This window comes from Akebia trifoliata, chromosome 13, assembly GCF_017979445.1.
Source record: "Akebia trifoliata isolate Shusen 1 chromosome 13, ASM1797944v1, whole genome shotgun sequence".
In the NCBI taxonomy this organism is placed as follows: domain Eukaryota; kingdom Viridiplantae; phylum Streptophyta; class Magnoliopsida; order Ranunculales; family Lardizabalaceae; genus Akebia; species Akebia trifoliata.
Window position 1 is genome coordinate 7,493,870 of NC_141387.1, and position 13,604 is coordinate 7,507,473.

The following is a 13,604-nucleotide window of genomic DNA, read 5'->3' on the forward strand; positions in this document are numbered from 1 at the left end:
GGTTAGATGATTGGTGAATATCAAGAATGGATAGGTCAATCCCGATAGTAAGGGTGGATAGTATTTTCCCATTGTGCCTAATTAGAGTTAAACAGAAAGTAAAATCAGGTATGGTATTGGTTATTTTTGTGGAAATATCTTCATCAAATATGTGGGGGTCATATTAGTCACACCATATAGTAGCGACACGGGTCTTGAAAATGAGAATTAATAGTCCACTTTGAAAGACTTTCTTTTAAAACCCATGGGCCAAAAGTAAGTTACCAAATTCAAGTCTAGAATGAGAAGTAATACAAATGCAAAAGGAGTAGTAGAACCCCTTATCCTAGGAACACGGAACATGGTATCAACCAAGAATATCTAGAGGACAGAGTAGGAAAGAGCTTTAGGTAGATAAGAACATAGAGACGACCCCACAAACAGACTAAAATGCCACTCTACATAAATTGAGCTCAGGTCACAAGCCCCAAATCACAAGTAATTAGGTACACAGTACACAAACGAAACCCAAGGAAGCATGCGAAACTGAACATATCGTAGATAAGCTTAAGAAGGACTTGAATTTAACTAGCGGGACACTATAGGTCAGATGTAGTTTGCTTTGCATTTAATAAACCTGCAACAATTGCATATCAAGTTCAATCTCACTGACAAGTAATGGGTTAGTCTCCCAAAACACTCAAGTAAGCCTTAAACAGAGTGACTCATCTATTACACATGGATCAATTGCTATCAATACCTGTCCCTGAATAATTGTCTATATAAAAAGTCATGAACAGTTGAGAGATGGAGAGAAAAAAAATGAGATAAAAGTAAGTAGAAAGAAAAATATCTATTAAACGTCTTTGCAATTCTATTATTTATTTTCTTTTTTATTATTCTATTCTTCAAATATTAATAAGATTGTTGGAGGAACGTTGACAGACCTCACATCAGAGCCTTCATCCTTCTACCAGCAAGCCCATGGTTGCACTCGATATTACAAGGTGTAGGTTAGAAGATATTTTTAGTACATGCACCTACTTTATTTGTCATCGTCTGTTTTTCTTTTAACAAACTTGACACTTATATTTTGAGTAAAGATGAGTTGTTTGTTTAGTTTGTGTATCATTAAGTCTATTGATAATAAATTTTATGATCTATCTTGAGGTGTGTGAAATAAGATTATAAATTGATTTGATGAAGAAATGGATATATAATTCTTGGTACAGTTGATCCTGCAATTTCTGGGCTTTCATCTCTACTAAACTGTGTTTGTGTGCTGTTCTGTTGATCTCGATCGCCTAATTTAGGGATTTTTATGAAATTTTAACTTTTGATTCAAATATGTTCCATTGATTTTCGTGATAGTTGGAAATTAGGGATTTTTCTGCGGTTTTTTTTTTTTTTTTTCTGTTTAGGATTGGAATTAAGGTAGATTTGTTTTTTGGTTCTAGGGTTTCAATGGTGAAGGGTTCAAAGACTGGTTGCAAATCTGCGTCTCATCAGCTCTTCAAAGATAAGGCAAAAAATCGAGTAGATGACCTTCAAGGGATGTTTATGGATCTCTAATTCGCTCGTAAAGAGAGTCGAACAAGCGACATCAATGTTCTTGAAGAACAAGTGCATCAGATGTTACGCGAGTGGAAAGAAGAACTCAGTGAACCTTCTCCAGCTTCTTCTTTGCATGTTAGTCTCTCTCTCTCTCTCTCTGTCTATCCGTGTGTGTGTGTGTCTTGTGATCTTACTTTGTAATTGTTTGTGCAGGGGGGTAGTCTCAGCTTTACTTCGGATATTTGTCGATTGTTGCAGAATTGCGAGGAAGAAGATGATGCAACTAGTTCATTAGCAGCATCGGCCAACCCGAAGACCAAGCCCGATGTTCAAAACCTTCAAACTCAAGATACTATGGTGTTTCAGCAGGTTTTGTATGTCATTATTGATTTATGGTTAATTTTGTTCTCGATTCAATGACTAATTTTTGTTGGATTTTTATAGATACTTGTCGGTCAATTTTGGAACGTGAGAGTAATATTCTTATTTATGCGAGAGCTTGCATCTAACAATTAAATGAGTGATTTCTGCGTGATATTTTATTGTGATTAACTCTTCCATAGCTTCAACGCTGACTACCTTTTCCCTCTTGTTTGCATGAACGGCCCTCGATAAGATGATGCACTAGGTGATTTTTAAGCTAATATTCAACAAATCAATAATCCCTGTCTGTACTTTTTATCTATCTGATAACACAAACATCTTGTTTTTTCTGAATTAAGAGGAATTTTTCTTTTTTTAAAGATTCGTGTATATAGATGGGATCTCTTTTGTTTAGACCGAGTGTGTGGCTTTGGATTGTTAGCTTTTTGTTGTTTCTTGTATAGTTCTGCTTGGTGGCTACCTTGACTACTTTTCCTTCTCTTTATTAATATAAAACTTATATTTTTTGATAAGTAGAAAATATTTGCTTTGCCTATCTTATTTCAAATGGGCAATGATTAATAAGCTGTAATTTTTTTTTATTTTTATAAGAAATATTGACAATATAATGGAAATATGAATTTATAGGATTTCTCCAGTTGCCTTCTTTATTTCTTCATAATAAAAATTTTATTGAAAAAGATCGGTGTTGTGGTTTCTGGGAGATGCTTAAACAGAATCTGAGGGGAGTGAGAAAGGGACACCATTATTGGAGATCTGAGGCAATAGAAAGTGAAGCATTTGTATGTTTATTCTTGATAATTACACTAACTTTAGGCCATATGAAGTTGATGAAAAGTACTTGGTTCTAGCCTCTACTAGCCTCCAGCCTGAATGCACTCTAATTTATCATTTCTAAATCCTTCATGATCTTACATTTTCTCATTATGCCTTGACTTGTGGTTCACTTTCATTCTTCTATTTATCATCCAAAAAGTGTAAGCAATGATAGGATAGTTCCATGGAGTTATTCATCAATAAGTCCACCTTTTTACCATATTTTTTGAAATGCATCCAATTGATCGTATGGTTACATCGATTTGATTTGAGTAGGTTTATCATTGTTCATAAAGAGGAAAATTGCAAAAATCGACATCCTCTTTCACCCTAAATCAGAAGATCTGTTTGTCTTCTTGTTCTGTTTTTTTTCCTTTTCATAAATTATATAAATATATTTACTACCCTCATCTTCATCAGCTGATTTGTTAGGTTAAGAGAATACATACTGATAAGCTGTGTAATTTTTTCTCTCTTTCAGGACTATTTTGTGAATCAGGCCCCACAAGAATGTGCAACTCAAGGGATTGAATGCAAAGGTTCCCCTTCAGGGGTGCAAACTACATTGATTAATAACTTGGATGTGGCTAATCCATTGGACTTCCAGCAGTTTGATTTACAACAATATTTTGACCACTCCTTTTATATTGGTTTCAATGGTAATAATGGTCATTGTGGAGATGCAATGCACCACCATATGTCTGGCTTCCTGCCAACTACCTGTCTTCCACCTTCTGCCTTCTTAGGACCCAAATGTGCTCTTTGGGATTGCCCGAGACCCGCTCAAGGATCTGATTGGTATCAATACTATTGCAGTAGCTTTCATGCAGTTCTAGCCTTGAATGAAGGCCCACTTGGTATGACTCCTGTTCTGCGACCTGGAGGCATTGGCCTCAAGGATGGTCTATTATTTGCTGCTCTCAGTGCGAAAACACAGGGAAAAGATGTCGGAATTCCAGAATGCGAGGGAGCTGCAATGACAAAGTCCCCATGGAATGTGCCCGGTAAATTTGCATGATGTCCTTGTTGGCTAGCTTCTTGATCAATACCTTGCATCCGTGTTTTTTATTTTTAGAGTAAGTCCAGGCTTACTAACTTTTTAAGATTTCTAATCTTATCAAGGGTCATTGAACTCACCTTGTGGCATCCAAAAGCATGATCCGATGCTGCAGGGGGATATAGACAACATTCTATCACTACAAGAAAATAGTCAATCAGGAACAAAATTATAAAATCGATTTTATCCGTTTCTAATTAAAAACGGGTTTAAACCGTTTTACATTTAAAAACCGTTTTATCCACATTTTATCCGACCCAATATCCGTCTGTTTAGTTGGAACGAAAGTCTCTCTCAGTCGTCTCTCCCGATCGTCTCTCTCTCTCACTCATCTCTCTGGATCTTAGTCGCTCTCCCTTGATCTCATCTCTCTCTCGGTCACTCTCCCTCGATCTCATCTCTCTCTCGTTCAGTCCCTCTCTCGATCTCAGTCGCTCTCCCTCGATCTCATCTCTCTTTCGCTCAGTCGCTCGCTTGATCAATCTCTCGGGCTTGGTACTCTCTCTAATCCCTTTTTTCTTTATATAAATTGTATCAAGGATTTGGATTGAAGATTCAGATTTTTAGATGTGATTATACACAATTTTGTTTGTTCTATTATCGGTTGAGTATAAATAAACTTCACGAGTTTGAGCTCTTCAGCCGTCTCCATCTACCACCAAACAGCTTCTCGATCTATCTTTTTAGATCTGAATTCTTAATTTCGTGTTTCTTCAAATTTTCATTTTTTATTTGTTGAATTTTTGGCTATTTATGGAAATTAATTGTTTGAAGAATCAAATATGGTGTGAATTGTTTGATGTTTGTGACATCTTTGAGGAATGAAGGATAGGAAAGCCGGATTTCAGTTTTGTTGTAGTGTGTGGTTGTTTGGACTTTAATTGCAGGAACTTATAGTAGTTTTTTTTAAAAGAAAAAGCTACTTTTATTCGGTTTGATTATCGATGTAATCAAAATTTTTCAGTTTTATTCAAGTAAGTGTAAAATCATTTGATTATCGAAGTGCACTCTGTTGGACCTCTTTGTAATTTGAAAAATCTGTTATTTTTAATTTCTTAGATCTAAGGGGATTTGATGTCTCACACTAGTCTGAACATTAGGGGAATGGTGCAAGGAAACATGTATGTACTCAGGTAGGTTCATCTGATTGGGTTGGTTTATGGGCTATGAGAGGTTGATTGGGCGCATGCAAGTACAACACATGTACAACACAGACCAAATAGCATTACAAGTATAATACTGCTGTAGAAACTCAACTTCTGCTAAGTGAAAGAAAGATCGGGTGATTTCCCACGAGTACTAACTCGAAGTAGCAAGTTCATTTTGTTCCGCATCTTGTTAACTTCATCTCATGGTTTTCAAGTTAATTATGTGCTTTTTTCATGCATTTGAATAAAATGTAGCAAGCTGATCTATATATGTCTTTGGATTTATGTGATTTCTACTTCCATTTTAAGTGCACTAAAATTACTTTGAAGTATGAAGCCTTATCTTAGTGTGTATGTGCTCTCTCCAAGACTTGGTCTTGAAGGACTAATGATGAATTTGATCTGTTATAGATACGAGTAAAAAGCATCTACGGTTATGTGTGCGCCACCACATTATATTTGTCACCTTTGTGTCTCTGTTTGTGTGATTCAGCATTTTCCAAAAAATAAATAAATGATTCATTTCACATGTAAGTCTCGAGTTCGATTGACATATATATATGTAATTCAAGCTTGCACGTAACAAGTACAACTATAATGTTTAAAAATATGCTATCCCAATTGTTCAAAATATGAAATCAAACATCGGGGACAAAACATGGATCTTAGAGATATCTCTTGTATGCTGAATATTTTAAAAACTAGAATGACATGATAATTTTGTTTTCTTGCTTACCTTGATTTCATTCTAGAAATTGGGTGGTTGGAAATACTTGGATTGACAAGATCCAAGAGAAATATCTATGATTTTTTTGTTTGTATGTTCAATTATGGGGAACAAAGTTAATTTTGCTTAGCAAAAAGATACATGGGGTTTTTGCATCTAATATGACTCAGGTTACTGAATATCTATGACCTTTTTGCAGGTTGTGCTTGTACCCATCGCGCTTGGTCTTGTGTTTAATACTTATGCCAAATCTGTTGTGAGCATTATTCAACCAGTTATGCCTTTTGTTGCCATGGTTTGTACTTCACTGCATTGGAAGTCCTCTTGCTATAAATCGGAGCCAGATTTTGTCTCCACAAGGTTTCCAATTGGTTCTTCCGGTGTTGATGTTCCATGTAGTGGGTTTCTCTGCAGGATATTGGATAGCCAAAATCCCATATTTTAGGTAATTTTTTCATGGCATTACATTTATTGTATACAATAGTTCTGATTCTTGTAGTTTTCTCGTTGGGTTTTTTGCTTGAGTTTTGTGCATAGAGCTTGGTGAGTTTCACCAGTGTTTTGGAGGTAAGTATTGACCCCCATTATTGTAATTTTCATCTTGATTAGAAGATTTCTACTTGCCCATGATTGAGCTCCATTGTGTGAATCATGTATATCTTGTGTTGTGGTTATGTATTATTTATTGGTGCACTTTCTTTTATCTTGTACTTGCATTGCACACATTCTTTAGGTATTGGATGCCGGAATTAATTAATAGTTATTTCGGACTAATTCCTTTAGACTATTCTAATAGTCTTTTTTTTTCTCTAATGTGGGAACTCTTGCTTTGTAATATTTACACCACATATTTTCATAATATACAAGTGAATTATGTATTTGTAATGAGCCACTTTTGATGGGCAAACTTTAGTGGACCTCATATCTCACGATCATCTAATGGGTGAATGGGTGGATCTGCATTGGTACCTTGATTGATTTGTGTTTTTTTTTGTACTTTGGTATCGATATGGGTGCATTTCAATACTTCAAGTTATCTTGAACAGAAGCCGACTTGTTGAGCTTGTATTTGATGCTGTTGAGGAGAAATGGCTTGACTAATTTAGCTCATCTTGGGAAATATTGCACTTCCCCACTTACCCAGCAAACTGTAAAATGGATAAGCTTTCGCATGGTCATGTTTTGCTTTGTGTTTTGGTAGGTCAATCTCCATCCTTTGTATCTTCCTCTCATTTTATAGGATCTCTTTTATCTATAAACAAAATGCAACCAATGAACTAGTGGTCAACTTGATCCTCCACTTCCTCAAGCTATAAGTTCTAAGATTACAAGGGGATTGTTCGAAAACATGACCCTTGATAGAGTGGAATGGAGGAACAGGATTCATGCAGCTAATCCCATATAAGGCTTTCCTTTGATTGAAATTTGCTGATAGGCCTTTCCTTGATAGCTCACTTCTTGTAGCATTTATTTTTTTGAGGGCTATTCTTGAAAGGATGGCATGTGTGGTCTTTCAGTTTGCATTTAGAGGTTAATCTTATCTCAGGGTGCTACCGGCCATCTCCTTGGAGCAGCTGGAGCCGTGGAAGCAATCTTGCAGCTTTAGCCATATACCATGTAAGGATATTTTCATTGGTGCTCATGTAACTTAATATAAATTTCTTATTTATTGTCCTTCCAGAAATCCCCTTTGCTTCATTATAAACAGTTATCTATCTAGTTTACATGTTTGAAATCACACTCGAATCCAATTCCTTATGTTGCAGTGTTTGGTATTTGGCACCAAGGCTGAAAAAGAAAATTGCCTGATAAAAAATTATGCTTTATTATGGTGTGGATATATGAGTATGAATCCTCAACTCTAGATGTAGAGAAAATTTTCGTGGTTGCCTCCATGCTTCCATGTGGTGCTTATTCTAAAAGTCACATTCCGAGAAGTCTGTTAATCCAAGGATCTGGATGTACTAGAATATCATATAAAATGCAATACTTCCACATAACAGACATCCCTATCTTTCCCCCATACCATCTCCCAAAGAAGTGCTCGAAGAAGGATTCTTTAGACTAAACGATTTTACTTCAAAGGAAAACAAGACCCAAAATTGAAATAGTAATGTCTTGGACCGAGATCTCCCTCGCATCAAAGGTCCTGGATACCTTTGAACCACCATGTGGTGATGGATGCCAACATTTTGTGTTCAGCATCCTATCATGACTCGATCTCCTACGCTCAAAGACAATCAAATGTTGAAGTTCATTTTAGGAGTTACAACTCTCGGTACTCCCAATTCTAGCCCAATTCAGAATTCCATAAAAATATTGAAAAAATTGTAGAGGGTTGGGGTGGAACTTAACAAAGGCAAGGCCCACAAAGCCCATTTAGGGGGTAGGTCATGGGCCTAACCTGGTTTTAAAACATGGACTGATACGTCCCTGCCCACTGATAAAAAATATATTAATTGCACCTAGTTCTTATCAAGCTAGTGTGACTTAATCATGCCCATCGAGTTAGATGAGAGTTTTCTTTAACATTGGTTGCTTCTCATTTACATGTTTGCAGTTGATTTGTTGTAAATTACCAAGTTTACATTGACATAATTAAAATGTTTTGCCATTCATATCATACCTGTAGGGGGCAATTTTGATCAGCTTTACTAGATATCCTACTGGACAAACATTTTCTGAATTTCTTCACCACTTTGGCATCCTTGCACTAGAAGTTTTGGAAGGAAAGTAAGTCATTTTTATTCCATCTATGTGTTTCGAGGGATGCTTTTCTAAACACTATTTGATTCCTACCATTTGAGTTCATTTAGATATCAAATGGTGTTTCATGTGGATTCCGTTGTTAATGTACAGATATGATGAAAAGGTTGCATGTCATTTAGATATCAAATGATGAATATGTGGATTTTCTATTTATTTGTAGGGTCTAAATTCACTTATAATTGCAAGATAAATTCACTCCAATTCTCATGATTTTTTAGATTTAGAAGCTCAGATATTGAGTTGTTAATCCATACATGTTATTGGCTTTCAGGCTCATTGGCGTTGTCAAAGAGATTATTTATATTATAAGAATCTTCTGAAGGCGGCAATCATTGCTCGGTGTGGTTGTGACATGTAGCTTATGCTTGTTTACTTGCTTTTCTTATTTTATTTTGTTTCTATTTTCTCTTGCTTGTTTGGGGGCTTCTCAGCCTCCTTGTTTTTTATTTTTTATTTTTTGTTTGTTTTGTTTTGTATTGGTTTCCCCCTTTATTGAAGTTTTTTACACTTACCAAAAAAAAAAAGAAAAAAATTGTTGTACTGATCTTCTTCTCCTTTTTTGTTCCCTACTTCTTTCCCAGATTTTGGATATAATAAGGTACATTACAACGTTTTGGAGGTGAACGAGACATATTACGAGGCATGCAGATCGGACAATCCGATTGCCAATGTAACAGGTGGAGCAGGGCCCGACGTGTATCATCTCACCGAAGCCAAGACATATTACTTCCTCACCAGTGGAGGCTACTGCTTCCATGGCATGAGAGTTGCTGTCCTCGTTCAAAACATTCCACCTGCCCCAGCACCCTCACCTACCCGCAATGGTTCTCCATCGGATTTTGGCACCCAAACAACAGTCGTGTGGACATTGCTCAAGAGGTTCTGGTACAGAGTTTTATTTAAATTACCCATATTTTAGAAAGGCGAGTAGAGGAACTTACACTTCATTTGCGGCTTGAGAAACGATTAAGCGTAGTGGATATTCTACGTTTGTCCTTCATTGTTGAAATTTTCAGTCCACTAGGTTGTATTGGATGCGAGACAAATCACATTAGACTTACATGTGTAATTTTATTTTCTTCTAAAATGTAGACTGACTTGGAGAAGGTGAGAGCCTAAGAAATCACTAAGTTACAAGATGCTTTGCATGCAAAGCAAATAAAATGAGAAGAGGCAAATTCCAGAGTTTTCAAGGAACAAGAGGTAGCTCAGAGTGCTATTGAACAATCACCACCAGTCATTCAAGATACAAAGAAGATCGATTCATTAACTGCTGAGGTTGAGAGCCTTAGGGTAGATTCACTAAACTTGAATGATTGATTGCCTAATATTATATGCTTGTATTACCTATAAGAGATTTCTATTTTAGAGAACAATTCTCGAGATGCACAGAAAATAATGACATAGATAGAAGACATACTACCATATAGTCATTGAGAAGTAGAAAGATGTAGCTATAGTTGCACCAATGGAGGGTAGTGTTTTCTTTTAGGTAGCATATAGATAGGGGGGCAAACTCATTTGTCTTAGGATGGCAAATTATGATCATGATGGTTAGTATATGTGACAGAGTTATGATTCAGACATTTAGTACTCTTTTTCTCTAGATTAGAAGTATTTAGAATCTATGTTATCAAAATCTTTGTCACAACATTTTTTTCACCATGTTCATGTGCTTTTCACACACCGATGAATAGATTTGTTTAATATATGTATGAGAAAGAACTTAGGCAACTGATTCATCAATTTTTTTTTCCTCTCTGTTTTTCAAAAAAAGGAAATTGAATCCCTCGGTAACCTGTATTTGTCTTCCCATATTAAAAACTTTTTGGTTGCTGGGCACAAATTTAACAAGGCTCAATTGAGATCCATGCTTTCCAATTTACGAATTCAAAAGCCAGACTATTATCTCAAAGGAATATTCCTGGGGGGGCTGGTTGCAATTGAGTACGGATGAATCCTTGAGGGATCGGATTTGGGGATAGGGTGCTATAATTAGAGGAAAGATGGGGAAGGCAGGTTATGATGGCAGCTGCTACTGCGAATGGGATTAGAGGCAAGTTAGTTGTCTTCCATGAACTTCAAGGAATCAAGATGGGTATGCAGAAGGCTAAATCAATGGGCTGTGAAGCCTGTGATAACCTTAGAGTGGCATCAGATTCACAAGTGGCCAATGGAGGGTAGATTCACCATCTTAGCTTCTCTTTGATTTTCTCTCTCGATTTTCTTTGGTGATTGTGTTTATTGGTCTTGGTTTGTTCTCTCAGAAGGGTAAGATCGCAGTACTTGTTGGCACAGTTACAGATGACACTCGTGTTTATGAGGTCCCTGCAAGGAAAGTTACTGCCTTGAGGTTTACAGAGAGGGCAAGAGCCAGGATTGAGAAAGCTGGTGGAGAATGCTTGACTTTTGATCAACTTGCACTTTGGGCTCCTCTTGGACAGAACACGGTACATTAGAAAAAAAAAAAAGCACTTTTTTTTTTTGTGTGTAGAATATTATGTTATTTGGTTAGTAATTTGTTTTGGTTTGTGGGGTTTCTTTAGATTCAACCAAAGCAGTATTGCCGAACATAAAAATCACATTGGTTTTAAATATCATAATGTGCCGGTTGAGACTGATACGAATCATTGATCCCTAAAACATTGAACACTGTAGATATCGGTTTGTAACCAATGTCTAAAATCTCTGATCTTAGACATCAGATTTTAAATTGATGTCTAAGGTAAATTTTTTTGTTTAATATATGAATGTAAATTTGGAACGGTTTTAAGACGTTCTACAAATGAATTTTGGAACGATTTTAGCAGTTCCAAATCTTGAGATCATGAACTTCCCTTTATATTCATTAACGACGCCTCAATTAAGGATGGTCCATCAACAGTTTCATATTGACTTAAGGAACGGTTATAAACCGTTCCTAGTTCGCATATTTGTCGTAGTGTATAAACTTAAAAAAAACTTTGAAAAGAGTTATTTTTATTGATAAATTTTGATTTTAAATTTTAGAGTTCGGTGGGAGTTTAGTAGTTGTCGGTTTTTTAAAAACCTTAATCAAGCCCCCCCAAAATTATTATTATTATTACTTTTATCTAAGTTTTTCCATGAAATCTAGAGGGCTGTGGTGTTTGATTAGTTCGATAATCCATCAGAGGGCCTATTGATATCTAGTATGGCATAATCAGTGTTGAAGACTTTATCAGTGGAGCGTAGTTATAATTCATATCATGTTTATTCTTGAGGTTTGAAGGGGTTGAGAGATAGAATTTTGAGGTTGAAGATTTAGGTAATGTTCTATGGTGGTGATGAGGTAGAGAAGGACTTGGTTCCCATATCGTGAAGGATTACATGTAGAGGAGAATAGGGGATTCGACATTCCCAAAATCAATTGTTTAGTTAGTTATTTGGGATGTCATGGCACTACGTGAGTTGGTCAAGCCCAGGGAGAATTGTAGGACTAGTGCCTTTTGTGGATAGCGGTCAAATGAACAAGATACTTTATGTCTAACTAGTGAGGAAAAAGTTTTACTGTCCCTATTTCAATGTTGACACGCTAAGGCCTATCTCTTTAACCTTTTTTTATTGTCCCCAGATCCAATGGTATAGGATCTTGATGACATAAGACGAGGGTATTTAGGTCAATTTTTTCCGTTGGTGTCACCATGAATAATCAGATTAATGGGGTTATGTCTAAATTACCAAAATGATACAAGTATTGCTACAGTAACTTGAAATAACAATCGATGTATCATTATGTGCGTGTGTGCAGAGAGAACCATTGATTTTTATCGAGTGTATCTTTCTTTAATAAAAGCATCCATGGTTTTCTGCACACTCAAGCATATTCTCAGTGCTACTAGGAGTACTATGTCAAGTCACTTAAGCATTTGCATGAAATGATAAAAGCAAATTGGCATTGGCTTTGTTGAGCATTTCAAAATCATTGGTACACCTTCTTCACCATGATCTTCTAGTCTTCCACTAGAGTATAACGTAAACTCACCAAAACATACTCCCTTTGACTTTGGGTTTTGGTGATGCGATTTGATTAATTACTCAATTTCTCTAATATTTTGTTCTAAAAATCAATGATAATAAAATAGATAAAGGTTTTACCCTATATGATCTTGCCAAGTAAATTAACATGCACAATGTGAAAAAGCTCAAATTAGACGATCTTGGGCTGTCAAATTTCATAAAATTCAACAGACCAAGAGGTCGAATTGGTGTCAAATTTTTCATTGTCAAATTTTTTTTTTCGACGGGTCAAAATTGTCAAATTAATGAACGATGGGAGAAATTCGACAACTCTAAGCCGTCAAATCTGGGAACATCAAGAATTTCGACGGTCTTAGACCATCAAAATTAAGTTTCTAAAATTCATGAGCCTTGGCCTGTCAATTTTTTCTGTTGAATAGTGATGGAAGACAATGGACTTGTAGAAAATCAATAATTCTTTTAGGGGGACAATACTTTTGAAATAATTGAAATCAATTTTTTACATGGAAAATTTTAGAAGTTGAAATTCATGGAATTTTTTTTCTTTGGAGTGTTATTAAGAATCAATCACCACAAATATACATTGTGCTTATTTCTTGAGCTCAAATTGTCACGTTCAAATTCTTCGAGTCCACCGATCCATGACCATTACTTACAATCTTTCTTTGATAATCTTTCTCATTTTTTGCATAACAGACCAATGTAATGAATATGACCACTTCGAGGTATTTATGGATCATCAATTTTTGTTGATTATTTTCTTTACGTGTGTCATTGATGTTGCACATTATATACTTAGTATTGGTCTTACTTTATTGTAGAGTTTGTTGACTCTAAAGCAACTTCTGAGGTATCTAATTTTTTTTGTCTATTGTATTAATGATTTTCTTTGTCTGATCACTTACAACTCGAGAATATTCACTAAAGAGTAGATCTTCCTCCTCTTCTTGCTTGCTTACACCTAGGGAAATTAGTGTGATTCCTGCTTAAGAACCTTGATACTAAAATTAGTTTATAAAATACTAAAATATTTTTACCAAAGCCAATAGTCTTTAATTTAACACTTACCTTCCGATATTTATTTATAAAGATTTCCATCCTTACCTTTATTTGGAAATTTCTTGCTACCATTCATTCTCATGATCACTGGGATCATTTTTATGACCATAGG

At 35.7% G+C, this 13,604-nt stretch overlaps 1 protein-coding gene across 6 annotated transcripts; it reads left to right on the forward strand.

Moving 5' to 3' along the window:
* The first annotated feature begins 1,084 nt into the window (after nt 1–1,084).
* Nucleotides 1,085–9,627, forward strand: LOC147387652 (transcription factor VOZ1-like). 6 transcript variants are annotated; one of them, XM_086420928.1, is made up of 6 exons: nt 1,085–1,205; nt 1,437–1,668; nt 1,747–1,902; nt 3,215–3,737; nt 5,865–6,110; nt 8,706–9,156. In XM_086420928.1, the coding sequence occupies exons 2-5, from the start codon at nt 1,612–1,614 to the stop codon at nt 5,900–5,902; spliced, it is 774 nt and encodes a 257-aa protein (XP_086277054.1). In that variant the 5' UTR covers nt 1,085–1,205; nt 1,437–1,611; the 3' UTR covers nt 5,903–6,110; nt 8,706–9,156. The 6 variants fall into 6 exon arrangements, with proteins under 6 accessions (XP_086277054.1, XP_086277055.1, XP_086277053.1 ...); XM_086420929.1 differs by having other exon boundaries at nt 1,113–1,149; XM_086420932.1 differs by lacking the exons at nt 1,085–1,205; nt 1,437–1,668; nt 1,747–1,902; nt 3,215–3,737 and adding exons at nt 3,816–4,285; nt 6,699–6,862; nt 7,183–7,282 and having other exon boundaries at nt 8,706–8,778; nt 9,016–9,627.
* Nucleotides 9,628–13,604: the final 3,977 nt, after the last annotated feature.